This window comes from Amia ocellicauda, chromosome 23, assembly GCF_036373705.1.
Source record: "Amia ocellicauda isolate fAmiCal2 chromosome 23, fAmiCal2.hap1, whole genome shotgun sequence".
Taxonomy (NCBI): domain Eukaryota; kingdom Metazoa; phylum Chordata; class Actinopteri; order Amiiformes; family Amiidae; genus Amia; species Amia ocellicauda.
The window spans coordinates 9676057-9697333 of record NC_089872.1 but is presented as its reverse complement, the minus strand read 5'-3'; the positions used below and the strand labels follow the sequence as shown (position 1 = coordinate 9697333).

At 43.0% G+C, this 21277-nt stretch overlaps 3 protein-coding genes across 3 annotated transcripts; 1 reads left to right on the top strand and 2 right to left on the bottom strand.

The window, feature by feature from the left end:
- The first annotated feature begins 931 nt into the window (after window positions 1-931).
- mad2l1bp (MAD2L1 binding protein) lies at window positions 932-4010 on the top strand. Its single transcript, XM_066697010.1, has 3 exons — window positions 932-1436; window positions 2097-2413; window positions 2804-4010. Exons 1-3 carry the CDS (start codon window positions 1043-1045, stop codon window positions 3329-3331), a joined length of 1239 nt encoding a protein of 412 aa, XP_066553107.1. The 5' UTR covers window positions 932-1042; the 3' UTR covers window positions 3332-4010.
- A 3753-nt stretch (window positions 4011-7763) lies between these two features.
- On the bottom strand, window positions 7764-14016 carry ephx5 (epoxide hydrolase 5). The gene is made up of 9 exons (XM_066697009.1): window positions 13866-14016; window positions 12461-12680; window positions 11984-12164; window positions 11456-11668; window positions 9802-9931; window positions 9406-9620; window positions 8715-8823; window positions 8494-8619; window positions 7764-8123 (listed from the first exon to the last, which is right to left on the bottom strand). Exons 1-9 carry the CDS (start codon window positions 13886-13888, stop codon window positions 7919-7921), a joined length of 1422 nt encoding a protein of 473 aa, XP_066553106.1. The 5' UTR covers window positions 13889-14016; the 3' UTR covers window positions 7764-7918.
- Window positions 14017-16861: 2845 nt separating this feature from the next.
- LOC136719156 (cystatin) lies at window positions 16862-20699 on the bottom strand. The gene is made up of 4 exons (XM_066697006.1): window positions 20422-20699; window positions 18764-18969; window positions 17800-17919; window positions 16862-17173 (listed from the first exon to the last, which is right to left on the bottom strand). Exons 1-4 carry the CDS (start codon window positions 20552-20554, stop codon window positions 17093-17095), a joined length of 540 nt encoding a protein of 179 aa, XP_066553103.1. The 5' UTR covers window positions 20555-20699; the 3' UTR covers window positions 16862-17092.
- Window positions 20700-21277: the final 578 nt, after the last annotated feature.

The following is a 21277-nucleotide window of genomic DNA, read 5'->3' as shown; positions in this document are numbered from 1 at the left end:
TCAAATTGGTTTCTTGAACATGACAATGAGTTCACTGTACTAAACTGGCCCCCACAGTCACCAGCTCTCAACCCAATAGAGCATCTTTGGGATGTGGTGGAACGGGAGCTTCGTGCCCTGGATGTGCATCCCACAAATCTCCATCAACTGCAAGATGCTATCCTATCAATATGGGCCAACATTTCTAAAGAATGCTTTCAGCACCTTGTTGAATCAATGCCACGTAGAATTAAGGCAGTTCTGAAGGCGAAAGGGGGTCAAACACAGTATTAGTATGGTGTTCCTAATGATCCTTTAGGTGAGTGTACATGCAAGGTGTTTCATCAGAAACCAGCAAAAAAACCGATAAAAAACACCAATCACAGAGAGAGTATTCAACTGGTATTACAAATAATACACCATCAGTCTACTTTTTTCATAGTATCACTTGCTGTACATATTATTTGTGTATTATTTTTCATTTTTATTATTATTTTAAATAATGTATCTATATATTATAAATATACTTATTTCTGTAATAGCCTATAGCCTAAACACCCTAATATTTGTACAGAAACAGTTTCTGTAATAGAAACATATGCCTTTGCCTAATGTCTACTAAAAATTGTAGCCTAGAGATGATAATATTGTGATTTAGTGATATATATATATATATATATATATATATATATATATACACACACACACACACACACACACACACACACACACACACACACACACACACACACACAAATGCGTCTGTAAATTATATTAGTGATAATTTCCCAAGATGACGCGTTCCAGGAAGTGACGCAATATTTTCTTAACAATCCAAAAGGATTCGGCGACTTTTGAATCTGAAATCGAATTACGTATATTAATGACATTTAAAATACGAATCGCGTACCAATCCTATTTAATATAGTTAACTAGAATATAATTATTTGGTATATATTATTGTTATTAATATTGTATTTAGTTCCAGTGTCCTGCTTTCCCATGATGCAGCAGCAGCCGCAGCAGTAGTGGGAGATTCAAAAAGTCAGGTTTGGAGGCTAGGATGATGGCGGAGCAGGGGGGCAGTGAAATGCCCGCTGACGGAGCGCAGCAGGACAGATGTGAGTTAGGATCGGACTCCGGCGTCTCTACCGACAGCCAGACGCAGACGGACTCGGACCCGGACAGCCGGGTGAAGAGAGATTGCCTGTTGAACTCCTCTCAGTCCAGAAATGACAACCCGGAAGTGGCGGCTCCGGAGAACGGCGGATCGCCGCTGCACTTTCCGCTGCAGGACCTCTGTTTGGACGAGACGTCTGTAGACATCAGAGTAGCTGAAAACAAGAATCTGTTATTGAGGGATAAAACCATGACACTGCCAGCAACCTCCACCACCAGCGAAGACAAGGAGAACCACAATCACCTCACCTCTGGACCCAGGGCCGCCACTGCTGCAGGCGAGTGCATTATAACCACCAGGACAGCATGCTGCTCGCGATTAATCACACCGGGAAAGCGTTAGGAAAATCATAATTCCCACAATGGTTTACATTTTCATTTGTGTTTTTCTAGCAAAAAATGTTGACAGATGTTTACGTATTAGAAGGAATCGTACTGTCAAACTAGCATAGTGGGCATCACACACCTTTTGTCCTGGCTTCTAGTTTACAAAGCCATCTTGTATTTTTCATGTATGTAGGTGACTTATCACAAGAACTGTTAAAAAAAGTATTTTGAATTTGCCGTTATTTACCTTGTGACTTTGATACCTACGACTACATCCTAGGACAAAAGAGGGGGGAAATTAGATGGTGGTCGGTTCCTGTTTGTGTCATTTTACCCATTACTATAGAAATCAGTATGGGTCCTATGCAATGATTATTTTTCATGCTTTTAATATGTATTTCAACAATCTTCCCTATAAAGAAGGGGAGAATCCTGTTGGCATGACCCTATTGTAAAACGTATACCTTACATGTATATATATGTCAACAATTTACTGTTTTTTGTGATAAAACCTGCAGATTATAATCACATGGGGCAGGTGGATAAAGTGTCTCTTGATGTCCCAGGTATATTAAGAGACAATTACATTGTAACTCCTTTGTCTTGTACAGAAGTTGACAAGAGTCTAAAGGGTCCACAGCCTTTAGACGCCAAGACAGAACAGACGAACTTGAAGAACGCTGCCGATGCAGCTGTTGCCCCGAGTCCAGCTGCAAAAAGGCAGGGTGTAGCTGAGCAGCAAGAGACTGAGCACACTTCGAAAGAGGATGGCAGTGTGTGTGTTGTGTTCCCTGGCAGCGTCACTCAGGACAGCTGCTGCAAATTTGTCTGTGAGCTGCTGAAGTTTGTCCTCTATCAGCGACAGCAGCTCCCTATGACTTACGACCAACTGGTGATTTCCCAGAAAAAAATTCAAGCAGCCAACCGTGTAAGAGTTTTTTTTTTTTTTGTGGATAAATAAAGGGGAAGTGAAGTGTTTTAGCATAAATATGTGAACAAATGGTACAGACTCAAGAATGCCATGACAGTGACAACACCCCAGGAGCTACTGATCTTTTTGTTTGATCACCCCTACTAGATGTTTAATGGCCTTTGAATATCTTCAGCACTCTGCTGTTTATTAAATGGCAGCCTCCTGTGAGTTGACAATTTTCCAGTATTAGTTCCTCTGACAAAGACCCCTTTTCCCCAGATACTTAAGAGGGATGTTGGTTGTTAGGTTTTTGCTTGTGTTTTGAATTGTGCTGGTGTCAAAGCCCAGTTCAAAATCATGTTATTTGCTCTTGGCTCTGACGGCTCAAATCTTTTTTTCGTCCAGAATGAGGACGTGGTGGGCCGGCGGCCGGTGAAGAAAGACGGGTTGGACGGGAGGAAATGCCAGCAGACGTTGCAGGACCTGGAGGAGGTTTTGCAGCACCTGGAGTCCCTGTTCTCCCTTACCCTTGTGCCCCGTGTGCTCCTTCTAATGGGGGGCAATATCCTGTTGCCCAAAGAGGTGTATGAGATTGACATGATGGCTGTGGCCCTGGGCGCCACCAATCACAGCCTCGAGACCGCTTCCTGTCTACGGCAGCTCTTCCGCACCCTCTTCGTGACGGGCGTTCTCTTTGATCCCAAACCAGTACGCCTCATGGCCACCACCATCATGGTGCTCAGCCACCGGGAATGTGGGGTGGACTGGTTTCGGCCCAAACTGGATTACAAGGTCCCAACCAAGGTGAAGAGGCAGGTAATCTCCCTGTCATGTGATGATTCCCATCCAAGCATCTCCCAGTGTGAAGACACTAACTGGGACAATTACGTATGGTTCCAAGCACCTGTGACCATTAAAGGGTTTTGCAAATGACCTCAGGAAAAAAACCTAAAAAGAATGAGCCAAATGGAATAGACATTATACTAAGATAGGATTTTTTTTTTTATTTTTTTTTTAACTTTATAAAATGATATTGGAAGCTTTGGTAGTGGGGTATTGATGGCACCGAATGAACAATCCCACCCACACTCTATCCACTATACCTCTACAGTGCCTCTCTCGCAGTGTGAAAAGGCACTTGGTGCTGTTTTTTTTTTATTTTTTATTTTTATAATTTTATTAGTTAGTAAAGGAATGATGCGTGCCTGTCAAACAGTGTGTGGTCTTGTCTGTCTGGTTTAATGAACTATTGCTGGGTATTCATTTTTTAAACAATACAAAGCAAAAGCCAATACAGTAATTTCCTATGGGCTTTGATGAAACTTGAATTGTACATTGAAGTGTCCAGCCACTACAATCCCTCTGTTTACAATGTTTGTTTTGAACCAGATGTGCCAAAGTTGCATGACCTATCACAGCATCACAGGTGCCAGTACCTCCATTGTGTATCATTTGGGTTCTGTGATCTTCCAGATGTGTTCTTTCATTTTAATGCAGATTTTGTCCCCTCTGAAGTATTATAGTTTTAATTGAGTTTTAAATCATGTTTTTATATGGCATTGTGCCAAAGGAAAAAAAAAATCAAAGGGAAATTAAAGAGAAATTAAGCCTTGTTTATTTTCACCTCTTGTTTATAGCTGCACCTCACGTCTTGCTGTCATGCAGTGGTATATTGATTGCGCTTTCACAACACATTAACATCCTGTCATGTAATTAGAATATGAGAATTTAATGGGGTTGCCGATTTCCATCTGTTTTTTGTTGCTAAATTATCAAACTGTCTCATCTTTAATTCTTTTAATTCTAAGAATCTATAAAATCCTTTAGCAGATTGTCCACCTACTCCCTTTAGTTCTGATTTTACTTGAAGTTAATTTCCATATAAATTCTCAAGGTGTTGTAGTAATCCAAAGGTCAGGCACAACTTGAATAACAAGTACTTTTACCCAGTGTACATAGTCTTCTGACTTTTGTTTTTATGCAGTTCTCTGTTCCTTGCAGAGATGTGTCTTGTGGTGTGCACTTTGTTTTTCAGTTATAGGCAGAGTAGTGTCTTTAATCTTCCATCACACGGCTTTGTCAATTTGATCAATGCTGGCTGACATCCATCTAAGATTTGAATCAGTCCTTGAAGTGCCTAGGCTGTGAGGGTTTTTCATTATAACTTGCCTTTTGTTTTTTAACATAGATGATAATACAGTGACTGCTCTATTCCATCCATGCCTCCTGGTGAGGGTTGCAGGGAAGCTGCAAGGCAGGATGGGACGCCAGGCCATTGCTGGGCAACACACACACAAAGGGCAATTTAGCATAACCACAGTACCCAGAGAAAACACACACAGACACGGGGAGAACATGCAAACTCCACACAGACAGTCCCCCCCGAGCCAGGACTCAAACCCAGGACCCTGGAGCTGTGAGGCAGCAGCACTAACCACCACACCACCTCAAGATGGCTCTATTCTAACCTTAAATCAGACAACTCTGATCCATCACTTTCTGTCCCTGTTGGAGTCCCGCAATGAGGGGGACGAGGAGGAGGAGGAGGATCCAGAGATCACCACCACTGAACTCTCCCAGGTGATAAAGAGTCTTAACTCTGGAAGGACACCGGGTCCCGACGGGATCCCTGCTGAGTTCTATAAGATCTTTTGGGAGGTGCTTAAGGAAGATCTGGGCCAGGTCCTGGGGTCGATGTACAGAGAGGGCAGATTGGCCCCTTCGATGAAGAAAAGTATCCTCTCCCTTCTTCACAAGAAGGGAGACCCGAAAGATCTGAGGAACTGGCGGCCAGTCAGCCTCCTGTGCACCGACTACAAGATACTGGCCAAAGCACTGACGCTCCGGCTGCAGCGGCCACTCCCTCAAGTCGTGGGTCCCGACCAGGTCTGTGGTGCCCGGGGGAGATCGGCGGCCGACAACGCCATGCTGCTCAGGGATGTCGTGGCCTACTCGAACGAGAGAGGGCTTCCCCTGGTCCTAATCAGCTTGGACCAGGAGAAAGCCTTCGACAGAGTGGGCCACGAATACCTGCAGCTTGTTATGGAGAGGATGGGTCTCGCTCTTGGCCTGAGGAAGTGGGTCAAGATCATCTACAGCGGCCTAAGCAGCAGGGTCCTTGTGAACCGCCACCTGACCGAACCATTTCCGGTCGGGTCGGGGGTCCGGCAGGGTTGTCCCCTGTCGGCCCTGCTGTACGTCCTCTGCTTGGAGCCGTTCATGCAGGCGATCCGCCGGGACGTCCGGGTGACAGGTTTCCATCTCCCGGGTTCCGGCGGAGAGCAACTGAAGGCCCTGGCCTATATGGACGACGTGGCCGTGGTCTGCACGGACGCTCCGTCCATGGCCAGGGTCGAGGAACTGCTGGACGGCTTCTGCAGGGCGACGGGGGCCGCTGTGAATAAGGCCAAGGGCGAGGTCTACCTCTCCAGGGCATGGCCTGTCGGCCGGGGCCCGCCGACCGTGTTCCCTGTGAAGCCGTTTATCAAGGTTCTGGGGATCACGATCGACGGGACCAACACGGGCACCCGGAGCTGGGAGGAGGCCATAGCAAAGGTCCAAAGGAAGATCCACGGCTGGAGCACAAGGACCTTGACGATGGCTGGTAAGGTGCTGGTCGTAAAGGCCATCCTCTTCCCGATACTCCTCTACGTAGGAATGATCTTCCCCCCAGACAAGGTTATCGCAAAACTAGTGACCCGAATTATATTTCGGTTTGTCTGGGGGAGCAAAATGGAGAGGCTGAAAAGAGTGCAGATGGTGAAGGGTACCCTGGATGGAGGCAGGGGGGTCCCGGACGTTGTGCGGCTGATAAAGGCGCAGGGGCTGGCCTATGTGGTCAAGAACATCCAGGCTGCTGGCAAGAAAGTGAGTTTCATGAACCGCTTTTATTTTGCCAGCAGCCTGAGACCATTCGGCCTCTGCGCCATGGACAACACCAGGCCGCACTCGTGGGATCCCCCGCCGTTCTACAGGGCGCTCCGAGCCTTTGCGCTCGAAGTAGGCCTCCATAAAGTCGTGCTGGCCTCCTGGGATTATAAGACCATCTGTAGTCAGATGAGATCTGCCCAGGAGACCAGCCGGATAGAAGATTTCCCTCCCGAAACCTGCCGGTTTATCTGGGCTAACGCTACGCACGTTTGCCTCACGAACACGCAGAAAGATGTCTCCTGGATGGCTGTGAGTCGGTGTCTCCCCACCCGAGTGTTTATGCACAGAAGGGGCATAGCTCCTTATGACACCTGCCCCTATAAGGGTTGCCTGGGGAAGGAGACGGAGGCTCACATCTTTAGTGAGTGCCCCTCCGCCCACAGGGTCTGGCTCCTGTTTTCTCCGTTCCTCCACAGGTTTGCCGTTCCTGCGCGGGCGACCGCCCAGCAGATCCTATACGGTCCAGCCAAGGGAATCTCTACATCTACCTTGAGGTGCTGGTGGCGTGTCGTCTGCGCAGTGAAGCAGGCACTGTGGGAGGGACGGAACATCTGTTTGTTCAATAAGCAGGAGCTGGACCCGATCGTCATCGCGCGGAGGGGCATGGTGTTTGTAAGAGACTACGTCAATCTGGAGGTCCATCAGAGGGGCAAGGAGGAAGCCTTTAAGAACTGGCGCATACAAGATCTGGGGGAGCTCAGGATCCCGTGATGGGACCCACCTCCGGGGACGGTTAGTTCCCCCTGCTGGAGCCCGAGTCCAAGATCTTTTAAAGATTTTATGAATGATTATTTTTAAAAAAAGATTTTAAATAACGAATCTTAATTGTTTTTAAAGATTTAGTTGTTTTTAAGTCACAATTGTTTAGGGTTTTGGTAGAGTTTTGTTATATTTTGTTGTCAAATACATTGACCGTTTTTGGGTTTAATTTAAAATGCATTAGACTTTTTTTGTTTGTTTTTTATTTTTTCCTTTTAATTGTTTCTTTATTTTGTCTAATGCATTTTCTGTTATTTTCAATGTATTTGACTCTTTTGTTGGTGTGCAGTTTTTGCTTTTATCACGTTTTGTTTATTTGATTTGAGCACGTTTATTTTAAAGTTAATTGTTTTAGTTTTGTTAAAAATCACAAGATTTTAAAAATTTTAAGTGATTTTAAGAATTGATATTTTAAATGATTTTAATCACAAGTATTAAAATTGAAATTGTTTTATTTTAAGAAATGTAAAATACTCAACCTAATAAACAGTATTTTAAATCAGACAAAGTGAAGCAGAAACATAAGGGACACTTTTAAAGCTGTAGCTGCCTCAATATTAACTACCTCTCTCCCTTGTCCCTTCCCCCTCCCCTTGTTTGCTGATGGGAACTGGGCAGAATTTGTTTTTCATTCCAATCAGTAGGCATTATTGCAATAAGATCAAAATAAATAGCCTTGTTTTTTTGTTTACAGCATATTTATTAATGACAAATCATAAGACAATTGAAATATCAGGTATCCTTATCCTTCATTATTAGTGTTGCAAACCTCAAACTCAAACTATTGAAACATCTGTGCTTGTGTTGGTTTGTTTATTTTACTTTTCTCCTCTATTGTAATTTTTCCACTTTCTTGGTAAACTGGCGGATGTCATCAGCCAACAGTTGGGGCTCCTCAAAGGCAGCAAAGTGCCCCCCCCGGGCCATGTAGTTGTAAGACACGATGTTCTTGTACTTCCATCTCGCCCAGGGCAGGGGGCAGTGAAGCATTTCATGGGGGAAGGCTGCCAGGCCCGTAGGCACATACACTCCAACCCTGCAGAAATACAGATGCAATGCTCTCACTGGCAGGAACCTCCAATCTATTCCACTAAAGGTTTTCAAGACAGACATCTTTAATTATATCATCTATTTAAGTATTTAAAACAATGAAGAGGTGGTGTTTCCTCAATCCTGCAATGCAGTGCTCAATATTGGCCCACCCTTGCCCTTCCTTACATGCAGCCACTGTTGTTTCCCGTCACTGTGACATCTTTACACATGGAAAGAAACTCGGCTGCTTATTCTGACTTTGTGGTATCTGACCAAAACAGAATACATGAATATAACAGGAAATCTGGAAATGGTTTGGTAAGCCAAGAAGGGAACCATGTCTTATAACGTCTTGAAGTAGACTGGGATCTTACCTGGCATCAATCCTCTTCTGAATGTTTTCCTTCATGTTTTCTTTGTAGAAGCGCATTGAGGACACGATGGAGGCAGTGGTCCAGTAAATCATGACATTAGTCAGCAGATCGTCTAGGGAAAACTTCCTATAATGGGAAGAAGAGCATGTATCAGCCATCAAAAGCCATCAATGCACTCCAAGGACTGAGAGGCAGGTCCGATTATGATTAAATGTTTTTACCTCTCCAGCCCCCCATCAGCCAGGTCTCTGTTTTCAAAATCCGTCCATGTGGAGAACTTCTCCACGAGATAGGCAGCCAGACCCACAGGAGAGTCATTCAGCCCACAGCCTGCAGAGGGAGCAAGAGGAGCTGGTCAAAGTGGGGGGTGGTTATCCAATCATTGGTCAGAGTTATTTTGATCATTTCTAGATTTCCAAACTACCAAATTGTACAACTTACTGGATAAATATACACTACTAGTTAATTTATGCATTTCATGAAGGTGGTAACTGAAATGTATACAGTGCAAGACAGTGGTTCAAGGATGATGTGTTATGATTGCCTGTCTTTATTTATTGGCTGAGAATATCAGTTTAATCAGACTACTTTTTATCCCAGAATCCTGCAAGTGTTTCTACTACTTCACATCCCACTAAGATTTTTTTTAAATGTATTTTAGTTAAATGCAAGTTGCTTAATAGTTGACAGCCTATTCCAATTATTAAATGTATCTTAGTGTGTGTGTGTGTGTATATATATATATATGAGAGAGATTTTGCCTTGAAAGAGGACACACATTTTACTTTACTTAACTGAAGTCACCATTTCTTCCAGGTCTTTAACCATTAAGGTTTATAAAAGACTGAAGTGTGACCAATTGATATGCGTTTGAAGGCTCTGAAGATTTCCAGGCTGTGCTGCTGTGCTGACCTGCAGTGTCCGGCTTGGTGGCCTGGATGTGAAGGTACCCCGACTCCCTCAGCATCTCATACACGTTCTTCTCGAAGTATGGGAACAGTCGTCTCACATCCTCTCTGGTGAAGCCCACCAGGAACGGCAGGTATGGCCCCACCAGCAGGGAGACCAGCATTCCCATTCCCCCTTTCGTCACTGGGAACATGTTCAGATGAAGCCCCTTCACGAGCCTTTGGGAGCGGGGTCGGACAAAACTTTGAGTTGGTCTAGGCCTTGGCATTACTGTACAGTTACAAACTGACAATCACCCTGTTCCACACAAAACTCACACATTCTACCGCACTTTTACCATCCATTCACCTTGACCACATACAGACAACCATGTCATTTCCACAGCTCAAGGACACTCACTGTGGCTTCATCTGAGCCATGTTAGTTGTGATCAGGGACCCCCAGTCGCCCCCCTGCAGATAGAACTCGGTGAAGCCCAGGCGCTCCATCAGCTTCAGGAAGATCCGAGCTGCATCCATGGAGTTAAAGCCTTCGAAGAACGAGAAGAATAGCCATGGAGATGCAGAGACTAAATAAAAGGCCTCATTGCCACTAACCGATAATCTAATTGGATTACACAAAGGTATTAAAAGGTAAGTGTAGTTTTAACCTGGGCAGTGGTATGCTTTTGTCTGGTGATATGTTTTGTAATTCAGATCTATACAATTTGTGCTATATATATATATATATATATATATACACTCACCTAAAGGATTATTAGGAACACCATACTAATACGGTGTTTGACCCCCTTTCGCCTTCAGAACTGCCTTAATTCTACGTGGCATTGATTCAACAAGGTGCTGAAAGCATTCTTTAGAAATGTTGGCCCAGATTGATAGGATAGCATCTTGCAGTTGATGGAGATTTGTGGGATGCACATCCAGGGCGCGAAGCTCCCGTTCCACCACATCCCAAAGATGCTCTATTGGGTTGAGAGCTGGTGACTGTGGGGGCCAGTTTAGTACAGTGAACTCATTGTCATGTTCAAGAAACCAATTTGAAATGATTCGACCTTTGTGACATGGTGCATTATCCTGCTGGAAGTAGCCATCAGAGGATGGGTACATGGTGGTCATAAAGGGATGGACATGGTCAGAAACAATGCTCAGGTAGGCCGTGGCATTTAAACGATGCCCAATTGGCACTAAGGGGCCTAAAGTGTGCCAAGAAAACATCCCCCACACCATTACACCACCACCACCAGCCTGCACAGTGGTAACAAGGCATGATGGATCCATGTTCTCATTCTGTTTACGCCAAATTCTGACTCTACCATCTGAATGTCTCAACAGAAATCGAGACTCATCAGACCAGGCAACATTTTTCCAGTCTTCAACTGTCCAATTTTGGTGAGCTTGTGCAAATTGTAGCCTCTTTTTCCTATTTGTAGTGGAGATGAGTGGTACCCGGTGGGGTCTTCTGCTGTTGTAGCCCATCCGCTTCAAGGTTGTACGTGTTGTGGCTTCACAAATGCTTTGCTGCATACCTCGGTTGTAACGAGTGGTTATTTCAGTCAAAGTTGCTCTTCTATCAGCTTGAATCAGTCGGCCCATTCTCCTCTGACCTCTAGCATCAACAAGGCATTTTCGCCCACAGGACTGCCGCATACTGGATGTTTTTCCCTTTTCACACCATTCTTTGTAAACCCTAGAAATGGTTGTGCGTGAAAATCCCAGTAACTGAGCAGATTGTGAAATACTCAGACCGGCCCGTCTGGCACCAGCAACCATGCCACGCTCAAAATTGCTTAAATCACCTTTCTTTCCCATTCAGACATTCAGTTTGGAGTTCAGGAGATTGTCTTGACCAGGACCACACCCCTAAATGCATTGAAGCAACTGCCATGTGATTGGTTGGTTAGATAATTGCATTAATGAGAAATTGAACAGGTGTTCCTAATAATCCTTTAGGTGAGTGTATATATATATATATATAAAATGAGGCGAGCGAGATAAAGTTTGTATTTAGGGAAAAAAAAAATCTCGCTGCTTCTTGGGAGTATAGCTCATACCTTGCTTGTGGGGGGCCTCTGAGAAGCCATATCCTGGGATGGAGGGACAGATGACCTCGAACACCAGGCCATCCTGGGGCTGCGTCAGCAAAGGCAGGATCTTATAGAACTCATAGAAGGAGCCTGGCCAGCCATGAATCAGCATCAGAGGCCTGGCAGAGCACTCCTCGGGCAGGCGGGAGGGACGTACGTGGACAAAATGCACATCCAAGCCTGAGAGACATGGGAAGTGACTGAAATCAATCCTCACAGACCAGTCAGGGCCCTGTACCAGAAACCAGCTCAACACATGTCTGTACTGAGCCCTGGGTAGCACCATGACAACATTTAGAGAGAGGACTAGCTTAGTATAATTGTTTCAATGGACCCCCCCAGCTGCAATAACCTTAGTGATGTCCCTAAACCATACAGGTTAGGATTCTTCAAAAAAATATATAAGATGGAAAAATAAGAGTTATGGACAGTTAAGCCATGAGACAAAACCCCAAAGTTCCATAAAACGCCATGGCACCATGTACTTGGTCTCACCTTCAATTTTGGTTTTGAAGTGCTGGTATCTGTTGAGGACTTTGACTTGCTTCTTCCAGTCAAACTGGTTCCTCCAGTAGGAAACCACTTTCCTGAGATACGTAGAGTTAAAGCCATAATGAAAGCGGCTGTCCTCCAGGGGCTGGCTGTATCTGGTCTGGTCAATACGCTTGTAGAGGTCCTGAAGGCAAAATTGGTGAAATTTAAACGCGTCGTCTTCACAACCTGTTTTTGGCTATAGTTTCTTAGCTAATCTTTACAATGATATACTTAATCCAGTGACTACTGTATGAGTATAAATATACATCATGCTGCACCAAGCATTTCGTTTTATAGTGGTGACTCTGGATGAATTGAGTTTCTCCTCTAACCTGAATATCTTCAGCTCCTTCAAGGTGACTAGCCATATATGAATTCAAGATAAGAAACATATATATTGCAATCAAGCCCAAACATCTTCCCAGCCTCAGTTTTTACCTCTATTTCCCTTTCCGAGGTTTCCACGACAAAAGTGTGAATCCTTTCATCTTCCGACAACGGCCTCGCCCCAGCCCCCCACCAGCCGTCCCCTACAGGAATGGTCTTCACTCTCCTCCGATGGACCAGATAGAAAACCAACAGCCCCCCCAGCCCCGCTGCAGTGGAAACTGCCAGGAGCTGCATCCTGGGGGGCTCCATATAGTTGGCAAGTGCCTGGCTTCAGCACACAAACAGTACACGTTATACGGGCAATAAGAAAACAAAGGTCAGTGCTGGCTTTAATTTAACTTTAGGACACTATCAATAGGTTGCCTCTTCTTCACACCACTCAGACAACAACCTGCAAACTTCCGACTTGTCATCTACCTACATCTAAGATGCTCAACAGTTTTTTAAGACATGGTTTGAATCTAATAGTAAAACATTGAGACCAATTCAAGAATCGGGGACTGGGATGGAAACGTAAGCCAATTGTGGATGAACGAACTTGGCGTCTACAGATTTGTAGAATCCGCATTCTGCAGTTATTTTCTTCTTTAAGTGCTGCATATCCAATTAAGTATTCAGCTTGAGCTCCTGTTGCTATTACTGTTAGGTTACTGGTGCCTATCGTGTAGCGCAGATGTCCGCAGTTCTGCGCAGATCTGCAGAATCCCACCGATCCCATTGGCGGAGCCGCGCAGACCTGCGGACACCTGCGCTACACCAGCGCGACCTTTGCGCCAGAACTAGTTAAGGAAAGGAATAACAGTGGCTTCAAACTGGAAGAAAAGAAATCAGGCCTGTGCATTAGCGCCAGTGACGCACCAGTTATAATCCAGCACCTCGGCTGGGCTATGATTTATTTTTGATTTAACTTGCTTTGCCATCAAATGCAAAAAATGCAAAAACGTACTATTATTATTATTATTATTATTATTATTATTATTTTTTCATAAATCAGCCCCATAACCTTTGAAACGCAGGTATAATCATGCATGTTTGAATATCTCCATGCCTAATCCCCGTGAAAACCATGCATTCGTTTGATCAAGTACAGGGCGTGGTATTTAAGACTGCGTTTAAATCATACAGACTGTTTTAACTACTGTTATCATGATAAAGTCATATCCATAAATTACAACTGCCCATGCATACTGCACATTCCCGAAACAAATGACGCACGACAGCCACGCAAATATGTCTGATAAGTGTCTGAAGATTGAGCAAACCTTGGATACATGAGAAGTGAATCCTCTGCAAAGTGTGCTTCACCCCCCAACAGTACCCCTTAAATACTGATGTTTAAAGCTTAACTGATGTAATATACAAAGTACAAGAGTCCACATACCCTGCCTAAACATACATTTGCCATCTTCATAATATTACATTAGACAGATTTGCAACGATTTAAGTTACTTACTGAACTGCTTCCAGGGTGTGCATGGCAGTAGGGCCAGTGAAAAGGAAATGTGGCCGTTCAAAAGCACTTCAGAGGTTCACGCTGAAACGCCACCGCACAGCTCAGCAGCGCCACCGCATGGGCAGGCATGGGCATCTGCGGGGGTTTAGTCTAAATTCTGCGGGAAATCTGCATTCATTAATTTTATATTGTTTTATACAACACCAACACAAAATAAATACTTGAATTATTATTTGAACTGTATTACACCTCAGTAACACAACCAATAATATATCATTGTATATCAATCTAATCCATGAAGCCTTCAACTACGATACAAGCCAACTATACACTCACCTAAAGGATTATTAGGAACACCTGTTCAATTTCTCATTAATGCAATTATCTAACCAACCAATCACATGGCAGTTGCTTCAATGCATTTAGGGGTGTGGTCCTGGTCAAGACAATCTCCTGAACTCCAAACTGAATGTCTGAATGGGAAAGAAAGGTGATTTAAGCAATTTTGAGCGTGGCATGGTTGTTGGTGCCAGACGGGCCGGTCTGAGTATTTCACAATCTGCTCAGTTACTGGGATTTTCACGCACAACCATTTCTAGGGTTTACAAAGAATGGTGTGAAAAGGGAAAAACATCCAGTATGCGGCAGTCCTGTGGGCGAAAATGCCTTGTTGATGCTAGAGGTCAGAGGAGAATGGGCCGACTGATTCAAGCTGATAGAAGAGCAACTTTGACTGAAATAACCACTCGTTACAACCGAGGTATGCAGCAAAGCATTTGTGAAGCCACAACACGTACAACCTTGAGGCGGATGGGCTACAACAGCAGAAGACCCCACCGGGTACCACTCATCTCCACTACAAATAGGAAAAAGAGGCTACAATTTGCACAAGCTCACCAAAATTGGACAGTTGAAGACTGGAAAAATGTTGCCTGGTCTGATGAGTCTCGATTTCTGTTGAGACATTCAGATGGTAGAGTCAGAATTTGGCGTAAACAGAATGAGAACATGGATCCATCATGCCTTGTTACCACTGTGCAGGCTGGTGGTGGTGGTGTAATGGTGTGGGGGATGTTTTCTTGGCACACTTTAGGCCCCTTAGTGCCAATTGGGCATCGTTTAAATGCCACGGCCTACCTGAGCATTGTTTCTGACCATGTCCATCCCTTTATGACCACCATGTACCCATCCTCTGATGGCTACTTCCAGCAGGATAATGCACCATGTCACAAAGGTCGAATAATTTCAAATTGGTTTCTTGAACATGACAATGAGTTCACTGTACTAAACTGGCCCCCACAGTCACCAGATCTCAACCCAATAGAGCATCTTTGGGATGTGGTGGAACGGGAGCTTCGCGCCCTGGATGTGCATCCCACAAATCTCCATCAACTGCAAGATGCTATCCTATCAATCTGGGCCAACATTTCTAAAGAATGCTTTCAGCACCTTGTTGAATCAATGCCACGTAGAATTAAGGCAGTTCTGAAGGCGAAAGGGGGTCAAACACAGTATTAGTATGGTGTTCCTAATAATCCTTTAGGTGAGTGTATGTGTTGTTTAAATAATGGACATATTCTACCAGCTATAAAGTAACACTCAAATCTTTACATTTTGAGAATAAGAAACAGAGCTATTTGCTCTAAACAGATGTACACAAAAACTCAGCCAGTATCCCCTTTACAGCAGGGATGCTAAATCCAATCCATTAGGGTAGTTTTGTTCCTATCATGGTCATCGTATCTTATTTGTATCATTATAGGCTATTTTAGGTTTGTATAAATATTTATGACCTGACGGGAAGCTTTTTTGGGCACCAACGTTTTGGTAATATGATCGGGCATTAGGTTACCATTTAAGTGTGTAATGACCTGGATCAAATTGTTTAAGAAGAATAATAGCTGCTTTGACAAAGTCCATATACGCACAGTCGGTGGAATTGTGCAGATCTGCGCACATCTGCGTAAAACTGCGCTACAAGAACGCGATCATCGCTCAGGTAAGGGTATTTGCTAATTAAAAAAGAGATTCATGTAGGTAATTAAATGTATGTATTGTACGATGTACGGGTATTTTTCACAGACCACAACGAACGCATTGAGACACTCTCGTTTATATTAATTTCTAAGTAATTAAGTAATACCACTTGTAAACGTATGCAGACATCATACTTCAGCGACATAAATGCAGTACGATCTTCTAAATGTTGATTTACTTATTTATTTGTAAGTAATTTAATTCCTGGCAGCTTTTCACAACTATCACAAACACAGGTGAAGCAATAACAGAAACTTTGAGCTTTAAAGGAGATTATAATGGTCAATTATTTGCCATCTGTATGCAGACTCAACCACTTTTGTGACTCTGGTGTGTATTTGCTCCCAATAAGGAAGGGGTCACCATTTTTTCCAAAGGGCACATTTTCTTACAGCCACTGGAAAATATGGTGACCCCCTGTAAATCAAGCAGGAGTTCTCCAAAAATGTCCAAACCTTTACTGCTAGTGTGTCCCCCTCCAACCTGCATATTCAACCACTTTTGTGACTCTGGTGTGTATTTGCTCACAATTTTTTCCAAGGGGCACAGTTTCTTACAGCCATTGGAAAATTTGGCTGTTTGGATTTACTATGTATCTATCTTCAGCCTAGAGATCTTATATTTTTTACCCAATCACAGACCGTGAGTCTACAAATATCTAGCCAATTTTCACGAATTTTCCACCGGCTTGAGTGGATTCCGAGCTTTTTCGTTACAAATCCACGCCCGTAGATTCCACCTGGCCCTGCTTATGGGATATATCTTTCTGGTTAATACATCTCTCTTCCATTGTACCTAAATTATGCAATCTGTCCTGTTCGCGTGCAATATTTACAGGACTTTAACCTGCAATTCACTTTCTGTTCTTTTTTCAAAGACAATAAGAGAGACACTAATAATGAAAGACTGAAAAATAACTATGCAAGAAATGGAAAACCATGAATAAAAACAAACACGAACACATTCTATGTAATTTATTTCAGCGTCAACAGGTACAGTGGGGGTTGATACAGTGCCTATTAAAACAAGGAGTTTAATGACAATGTATTTGCTGCCAATTGTTAGAGTAGGTCTGACGTGACACTGAAATGAAGGGTTATTGTCTCATGTGTGCTGCTCAGATTTACAAACTGGGTGGAACCAATCCTCTCTCTCTCTCCTAATCTCCCAGTTGTGCTGCTAGGCCTTCATTAGAAGCACTGGTCCTTCAAAAGGTAGCTGGAAAAGTCGGTGTTTGGGACAGCCAGCACAACAAAGTTACAAGTCATTGTCTGAAAATGAAAAAAATATGGAATTATGGTAATTATTTAAAGATTTAAACAAACATAACAACTATAACCTGCTAGCCTTGGGCTTTTGAGTAGTTGATTATAGATAGATGCACATAAATATGGACTTAAAATGTCATCTGACACTGTGTGCTTGACAATAGTAAACTCTTTGCATCGCCACCATGGTTATACAAGCAGGAAAAAAGCACATGCAAGAGCAAACAAATATCAGCTTTTCAATATCCTGAAACTCCACTAGGCATGGCCATTGGTGTTGGCAGACTATTCCACTGGAGATCGTTTGTAATCCTATTAAGGATTATATTATATTAAAAGCATAATATTATTAGACAGGGCAAACCCAAGGGAATAAAATGTTGGCAATGTGAGTCCAAGTATGCATTGAATGAAGGAAAATACAGAAATTGTTTTATTCATGTAAAATGTGACTGTAGTCCAGTTCCTGTTTAAAGTGACTGTCATTTTCTGTTTAGAAACCAAGGTAGGCTCTGGCAAAGTCGTTATTTATCGGTTTTGTTAAGACAGCAGGAAGACTTCAGACTAATGAAGTATAACGTTGGCAAGGTTAGCTTTCCACAACAGCTTAGTGGCATAAAGGAGCTTACTTGAGCATTGGCCCCTGTTTCCAGGGCGCAGTCAGCCAAGTTCACACCGCGTACGTTCTTACACACAGTTTTCCCGACTTCCACGGTCATGGTGTACTTCGCCCGAGAGGGAGGCATGATCTTAAACACATGTGCAGACAAACAAATCAGTCAGCTCATTCAATTCTCATTGTACTCACTTTGTGCTTCATCAAAAGTTTATTTGTTACAGGTGGCAGGACAATAATCACACATCGGTACTTTTAAAATCTGCCTGCCAAAAGGGTGACAAATTGCATTTCTTTATTGGATACAGTTAGTTTCAGTGCAAATGGATCTGTGTAATATTTAGAGGTTATATGTTTGAAATCAAGTAATGACATGATTTGGTCTTTGTAAACCGCAAATTTAGAAAATGTACTAACTGTATTATTGTGCAGTATGTACTTTTCTAAGCATGTATGTGCAGAGAAAGAGAGAAATTAGGCTTCAATCTGTTAGTATTGTGACTTGATTTTCTTTTCTATTTGTGAGGCACATCATCTATTTCCTTGGTATTAAATTCCACTATATCGTCCTTTTCATTATCTGCATCGGTCACAAATCATTAGCCATAACAATGACTGGAAATAAAAGAAAAACAAACTAAATTCTGGATTAGGCTCTGTGAAAAAATGTAAGACTCATTGCATAACAATATGATCCACTTCAGGTTTTTAAAAAACAAGACACTTATTTAATCACCAGAAGTCAAGAAGTTCCCATGAATAAACTAATATAGATGGATATGGGAATATATTATTTATAATGAATATATTTCCCTTCTGCTTCATCACTACAGTTTTGAACAGCAAAATCTGAAAGGGATCTCCTTGGAGATTGTGAAAGGCATTCGAGTTGGAGAGCCGAGGGATTTCTTGCTATAAAAGCTATACAATAATCAGAAGATTTCACAAACAAATGCATACTAAATGCTGCAGCCCACCTGATATTCGACCGACTCAATCTTGATGATTTTCAAGGCATTCGCGTTCTTGGAGACCAAGTTGTGGGACCCTATAGCGAAGTCAGCTGCCATTTGCACCCCACGGTTGCTGGTGCTGATGGGAACTGAGGTGGCGGTGCTGAAGAGACATGCCACGGCCACCGCCAGGAAGGAGATGAGGAATCTGGCCATCTCTATGGGGTAGGCTGAAAGACCCGAGTGTGGGACCGAAAAACTGAGGAGGCTGCTATATATATATGGCTGTCTAATCAGAGCGCAATGCCATCACAATGTCATCGATCATAAGATCATGATATTAGAAATAACTTCACAATGGGGGTATTTATTTTAGCAATTAATTTAAATAAAAAGCACTTAAGGCAAGCAGATAATTATCACAGTTTTATTAAACAAACCATTCCCTTTTGTAATCCATTATTTACAAGTGATATCAGCCGAGGTCTACATTTGTTTCTCTCTTTTCTTTAATGCTGATGACTGTTTTTCTATTTGAAATGCATTCTGATGAAAAAGAAACACAGATAACATGTATTCGGTTTACAGGGCCAACACAACCTTTCCAAGTCTGTGGAAATAAGCAAATACTGCTTCAGGAATTTAATAATGCCAGCTTTTCAATTTATACATGGCAGAGAAGCCAGGGAAATCTGAGAATCGGGACATTGAATTCAGATATGAACATTACACTAAAGTGACTTTTCTTTCAATTACTATTTTACCAACTATACTTCATCCATTACACTGTTGTGGACAGTGTACCATGAAACACTGCATGCCCATATGCTACCTTATAGTTTTAGAGTGAAATATGAAAGACCATGGCATTTACTGTCATTGTCAGTTCCCTGTAATTTAAATTGTGAGCATAATATCCCAGATTAAAGTTCTCAGGCATCTAAAGTCTATTGGTTTCAGTCTAGAATGGGTCACTCGAGAACTGTGACAGTGGACTCTAGGGGTGAGGACAAATCATACAGTAGTTTGCAATACCTTCTATGACTGACCAGGTATTTGCACCTGCAGTTAAATGTTCTTGATTTTAAGCCTACAGTGAGACAAAGAGAAAACCGAAATTACAGGATCTGTGTTTGATTCTCCCTGGTCAAACAACAATGGTTATGACAACAATGGCCAATCACACAAGCAGTCAAGAAATTGGTGCATTTTTCTCTCTTGATGGCTGCACAAAAAAATTCAATCAACCCGGGCTGAGTACATCTCTTTTTGGAAATAATGCGTTGACAATGGGTTCCATTGGTAAAAGATGTTTTGTGCGTGTGTATTTGGAAAAAAATATAATCTGAAAAGTGACAGACAGTGGTGAAAAAGACCATTCATTTCACATAGTGTGCCCTTAAAGACAAGAGAAACCTACGCACAATAATACATGGAAAGAAAACAGACAGGAGATGAAATGGAGGGACAAATGACACCCTTTAACATGTTCAATTCCCAGTGATTCACCAACATTAAATATGCAGGAAGGGGGGCTTTGGACTGGGATGAGAGCTATGGCAAGCCTTGTGCTAATCCTATACTGAGACGCAGGGATTGGGATCAGGGGAAAGGCATGCGGACTCTATTCAAAACAAGCAAGCTCCTTAACCAGCAGCAGGCAGTCTGTATTATTCACTTACAGGATTTGGCTCCCAGTTGTTCTGTCTTCAATGCCAGGTTCAGCAGATGGTTTTCCTGGCTTGATAGTCTCCTAGGGTTCACCTCTCTACCTCGGGTGTTCCTTACTGAAATGCTGCATCTCTGTTTTGGCATTCTTGCCAGCTATTGCTGTACTTCACTGCAGCACATCCTGCAGTCTCGCAAACACAGCAAAAAAACAAAAAACGGCAACAACAAAGTGTGCCTGCACAGACCTGCTCCTGTCAGCTTCCTGGTCACCTGACATTAACTCATCCCAACGAGGACCCTTCCATGAGGTGGCTTGCGGATTCCCTGTCAAAAATAAAACCGGATTATATCCCTCGGGCTGTGCTCTCTTTGGGTAGCTGAAGATTGTGCAAATATTATTATTTTCTGCACAATGAAAGCAGTGAATTAAAGCACTTACAATAGTAAATAACAAAAATAAGCATCTTCATTTAAGTTGTGACACTGGTGTGATCGAGATGTACAGGATACTATGTTTTTTAAGAAGTACCAGTAATATGAATAAAACACTCTTAATATCAGGAAATAATAGAGAGAAGCAAGTAACAGAAACATGACCCCTGGACTCAGCGAAGGGCCTGTAAGTCTGTTACGTTGATGGTAACTGCTGGAGACAACGGGAAACTTGTTTAGTCTCGTTCAAATCCCTCTTCCACTGGCAGTGTCAAACCAGAGATAGTTCAATGTTTTTAGAACACAATGAGAGTGTCTGCACAGGGTGTCTTGTATGAAAGATCCAAAACAACAGAGATTGAGGGAAGCTGAAGGACAATGGGAAAGCCATCCCATGTAGCACAATCATCTACACGCAACAGACTCATACACAGT

Coding starts and splice junctions, on each gene's coding strand:
- mad2l1bp (XM_066697010.1), top strand. CDS start 1,043: ATGATGGCGGAGCAGGGGGGCAGTGAAATGCCCGCTGACGGAGCGCAG. Junction 1,437..2,096: donor CAGGGCCGCCACTGCTGCAG/GCGAGTGCATTA, acceptor TGTCTTGTACAG/AAGTTGACAAGAGTCTAAAG. Junction 2,414..2,803: donor AAATTCAAGCAGCCAACCGT/GTAAGAGTTTTT, acceptor TTTTTCGTCCAG/AATGAGGACGTGGTGGGCCG.
- ephx5 (XM_066697009.1), bottom strand. CDS start 13,888: ATGCACACCCTGGAAGCAGTTCA. Junction 12,681..13,865: donor CACACCCTGGAAGCAGTTCA/GTAAGTAACTTA, acceptor TGTGTGCTGAAG/CCAGGCACTTGCCAACTATA. Junction 8,824..9,405: donor CACCAAGCCGGACACTGCAG/GTCAGCACAGCA, acceptor CTCCCTCTGCAG/GCTGTGGGCTGAATGACTCT.
- LOC136719156 (XM_066697006.1), bottom strand. CDS start 20,554: ATGCCAAAACAGAGATGCAGCATTTCAGTAAGGAACACCCGAGGTAGA. Junction 18,970..20,421: donor ACAACTGGGAGCCAAATCCT/GTAAGTGAATAA, acceptor CGGGTCTTTCAG/CCTACCCCATAGAGATGGCC. Junction 17,920..18,763: donor TTGAGTCGGTCGAATATCAG/GTGGGCTGCAGC, acceptor CATGTGTTTAAG/ATCATGCCTCCCTCTCGGGC.